This window comes from Octodon degus, unplaced genomic scaffold (assembly GCF_000260255.1).
Source record: "Octodon degus isolate 3935 unplaced genomic scaffold, OctDeg1.0 scaffold00077, whole genome shotgun sequence".
NCBI classification, from domain to species: Eukaryota; Metazoa; Chordata; class Mammalia; order Rodentia; family Octodontidae; genus Octodon; species Octodon degus.
This window is the reverse complement of record NW_004524653.1, coordinates 10,011,666-10,015,768: the sequence shown is the minus strand read 5'-3', so window position 1 is coordinate 10,015,768 and position 4,103 is coordinate 10,011,666. Positions and strand designations below refer to the sequence as shown.

At 43.0% G+C, this 4,103-nt stretch overlaps 1 protein-coding gene across 15 annotated transcripts in view; it reads right to left on the bottom strand.

Annotated features, from left to right (window-relative positions):
• Positions 1 to 4,103, bottom strand: part of Zmynd8 (zinc finger MYND-type containing 8) — a 132,808-nt gene that overhangs the window by 76,823 nt on the left and 51,882 nt on the right. For 10 of the 15 annotated variants that reach the window (XM_023720746.1, XM_023720741.1, XM_023720749.1 and 7 more), the window contains 3 exons: positions 3,053 to 3,151; positions 2,732 to 2,824; positions 608 to 695 (listed from right to left, as the gene is read on the bottom strand). In XM_023720746.1, the coding sequence (XP_023576514.1) occupies positions 608 to 695; positions 2,732 to 2,824; positions 3,053 to 3,151 (280 nt within the window). The remainder of the gene's footprint in view (positions 1 to 607; positions 696 to 2,731; positions 2,825 to 3,052; positions 3,152 to 4,103) is intronic. The other 5 variants (XM_023720750.1, XM_004636060.3, XM_004636062.3 and 2 more) reach the window with 1 other exon arrangement.

Here is a 4,103-nt window from a genome sequence, read left to right as displayed (position 1 = left end):
AACATTAACAAGATGACTGAACCAGCTCAGGGATGCTGACAAAATAAACATCACTCAGCAATGAAAGAGAAAGGAGGCACCAACATACACAACAACACGGATGAACCCCAGTGATACTGGTGTGTGTAAACAGCCAAACAAAACAAAAACATAATCTCTGTGATCTATTTAGAAGAAATCCTAGGATTAAAAACTAATCCAAAAAAAAAAACAAAAAAACTAATCCAGAGACAAGAAACACAATACTAGTAGACCTGAGTACTACACCAGCAGGGGCAGAGGCGAATGTGATACACTTGATCTTACTCGGGGCTGTGGTTAGTGGCACAGTAACTAATAGACACATAAAATAATCTGCACTACGTTGTATGCAATTGTATCTCCACTAAAATGTGGACCTTTGGAATGACAGTAAGAGACACCACACAGCATACAGACTCTCGGACGTCAATTCCTGCCTTGAACTGCACTTTACTACCACGGCTCACCCCTCAGCGATCTCGATTCGCCCTCATACATGACTTAGAAGCCTTATCTTTAATAAAAGACAGGCAAAGGCAGCATACCCAGCATTCCCTCTTCGGCGGAAACCATCGAAGCCACTCACCCCCATTGTAAATGATGCAGTTATGCAAAATCCACTTTGCATCGGCCAGGAAGGCTTCGGTGCAGCCATACATTTTCTTTTTAGCATTCTGGGAAGAAAAGAATCGGCGCATAATCACCAGCGAATCCGTGCAAACTACATCCAGGAACACCTGCGTCCTCACATAATTTCTTAGCAATCATTTCCCAAATTAATTAATGCTCTTTTACTCATTTCCCAAGGTGCTGTTATTTTTAAGATCTATAACCCTATAAAAAGATGCTTGTTGAATTCATCACAGTAACTTGAATTTTCTCATCTCAAAGCAAGCAGTGCCTTCCACTGAAGAGGACACTTCATGCACTTGTGGATTATTTATTATTATTAAGTGAGGAGGGGCCAAAGGAGTAAAAATGATCAAGATTCTACATACCTGTATCAACCCCCAAGCTGAAAGTATATACTTTGTATGTATCACAATACAGTTTTAACAAAAAGACTTTTAAAAACTAGTAAGAAGGGCTGGGGTGAGGCTAGGGAGATGGCTCAGCATAAGTGCTTCCCTGGCAAGCACAAGGGCCTGAGTTCAATCCCCGGTTCCACGAAAAAAAAAAGAGGAGGAGGAGGAGGAAGAGGGCTGGGGAGACAGTTCTGTGGCATAAGCACCTTCCTGGAAAGTGCCAGGTCCTGAGTTCGATTCCCAGTACCGCATGCCGTGCCAGGCATTGTGGCACATGCCTGTAATCCCAGTACAGGGGAGGCCGAGACAGGAGGATCACTACGAGTCTGAACTGCATGGTGAGACCCTGTATCTATTAAAAAAAAAAAAAAAAACCTAATAGAAAAAATATAGGGAATACAAGAATAAAAAAGTCAAATAAATGGTCTCAGAAAAACCTCATGAGAAATCAGAAGTACTTATTATGTTCCCCATTTTATGGAAGATAAAAATGAAATACAGTAATGTTAAGAAATTTATTCCAAGGGCTGGGGAGGTAGCTCTACAGCAGACAACTTGCCCAGGGTTTAGGATTCATCCCCAGCATCACACACACATACATAAACAAAAAGAAACTTACTCCAAATACAAAGCTAAGATGAACCATCTTTTTTGACTGTCTGTCTCTCTCTCTCTCTCTCTCCCCCCCTCTCTATGGGAGTGTGCACAATTTTCCAAAATTGTTTACAGGTTTATCAGCACTCATAACATAAAGCTTATACTTCACAAATGCTTTTCATTACCCATATTTCGCTAACAATCTGAAAATCCTCACCAGAATGACATCTACAACCTAAAATGTTACAAATACAATTTTCAGGGCCAGGGAGTTAGCTCAGTGGCATAAGCACCTGCCTGGCAAATGCAAGGTCCTGAGTTTGATCCCCGGTAACAACCAAAAAAGAAAAAAAAGGATACAAGTATAATTTTCAACAAGGAAAAAAGTAAGGAATTTTAAACTTTCAAAAACCCCAAGAGATAACAGAGAAATAGCCCCATCAGTAGAGTAATAAGTCAATTTTAAGAAAGCGTGTCTCTGTGGCTAATCTGGAGGGCTCTGAGGCACTTCATCTCCTCTTCATTCTTCCTGCTGCCCTGATTAGTACCTCCAAAAGACAGAGGAAGGAAGCTGGGCTCCAGGGTGTCCAATCACTCACTAATGCTTCACAAGCCACGACTCAGGCTCAGATTGGAGCTCAGTTGCCTGAGCACTCACCCAGCACATGTGAGCCGCTGGGTTCAACCCCTAGAAATGCATCCCAACCCCAACACCCACCCCAAAAAAGAAACTGCAACCCTTTCGAGTACAAAACTAGAATCACTCCCAGAAGTACCGCCAATGGATCTGAACACCCCACCACTGTGCTTGGAAGAACACTACAGGGGCCGGGGAGATGGCTCAGTGGAATAAGTGCTTCCCTGGCAAGCGCAAGGGCCTGAGCTCAATCCCCAGTTCCACAAAAAAAAAAAAAGAACACTATAGACAACAGAAGCGAGGGGCGTAAGAGTTCTTCTATGCAAGTAAAACCAGTGCAGGAAAACATAGCAATCATCTAACAAGAGACAGGACACGGGAACAGAAGGAGAATCCTGAGCCACCCCGAACCCTGAGGGCTACTGCAGAGGGGCTCTTGACAGAGGCCAACCTTTTCCAATGTACAAAGATCCATGGGATGGAAAATATACTCAGCATAGTCAGGATGCTGTTCCAATGGAACGGGCTTCTGGAAGGCATCTGTCTGTAAAAGAAGAGACACACGCAGGGGCACAAACTCATCACTCTTGCGGAAAGCCAGGCACCGATATCAGCGAAGGAGTCTAAGGTATCGCCAGTCTAGTGACCTCCATGAAGGACGGCCTCGAGGAACTCGGAAGCGGTCCACATCCTAAGTCCGCCTCCTAAAGATGATCCCAGGCCCAGTCATGTCTGTTTTCATTTTGTTATTTGTTCTGTTTTCAGTACATACCCAAACAGCAGGTCCTGTCCTCTTCATGAAGGTTGACAATGACAATCCACCACCAGTCACCTTAGGCCTGGACCCTAGAGATGGCCGATGTACACCCCACTGAAACCAAAACTGACTTGAGAGTGGAATCTGGCCACACCTACACATGGCGCACCAGCTAACCCCGCCCCCGTAAGGCTAGCAGGTATTTTTACATGTGTGAGAAAGCCTCACAGTGAGATCTTGTTCCTCCTTTGAGAAACCAAAACACCTTCAATACAAAGGCTCTGTAAAAGCATTTGATCTAGATCCATTTTTGTAAGCCCTACTTCAACTTCAATAAGCTTAAAATAAAAGGCCCCGTTCGTTGTGGGGTGGTATTTATTTAGCAACTTTTAAAAGCGAAAAGATTTAATTAAATATACCAATATGCTCCTGTAATCCCAACTCTCTGGGAGGCTGAGGCAGAAGGATCCCAAGTACAAGCCCAGTCTGTGCACTTCAGTGACTTAGCTGGACTCTGAATCCAAATTTAAAAAAAAGTCTGGGGATACAGCTTAGCATGAAGCCCCTGGGTTCAATCTCTGGTTTATTATTAAAAATAATAATAAACACCAAATTATGCCCAAGGCATCTAAACAGATTAACATTCGTAGTTCAGAACTCTGTTTCATCAGAATGAATGTTTCGTCACTGTCAGTTAAAAAGATGCCTCAGGACTAAGGTGGCCCAGAACGCAAAAGGCCTGGGCTCCCTTCCTGGGGGGCCTCCCATCCCAGAACTCAGTAACTTTCTTCCCTAAGTGATTTTACATTAAACAATATGCATGCGAAATTGATATCTTCTTTGGTTCTTTATTTTGGTTTTTCAGTCCTTAGCAGGCATAATTTAGCCTAAAAGAAGCAGAAGTGATTCCTGTCACATTCAATATAAAAATTATTCCAGTATCAAAAAATTTAATTTTTTTTTTTTTTTACTCCACTAAGGTTATACACTTTTTTTTTTTTTGCAGAACCAGGGATTGAACTCAGGCCCTTGCGCTTGCCAGGGAAGCGCTTATTCCACTGAGCCA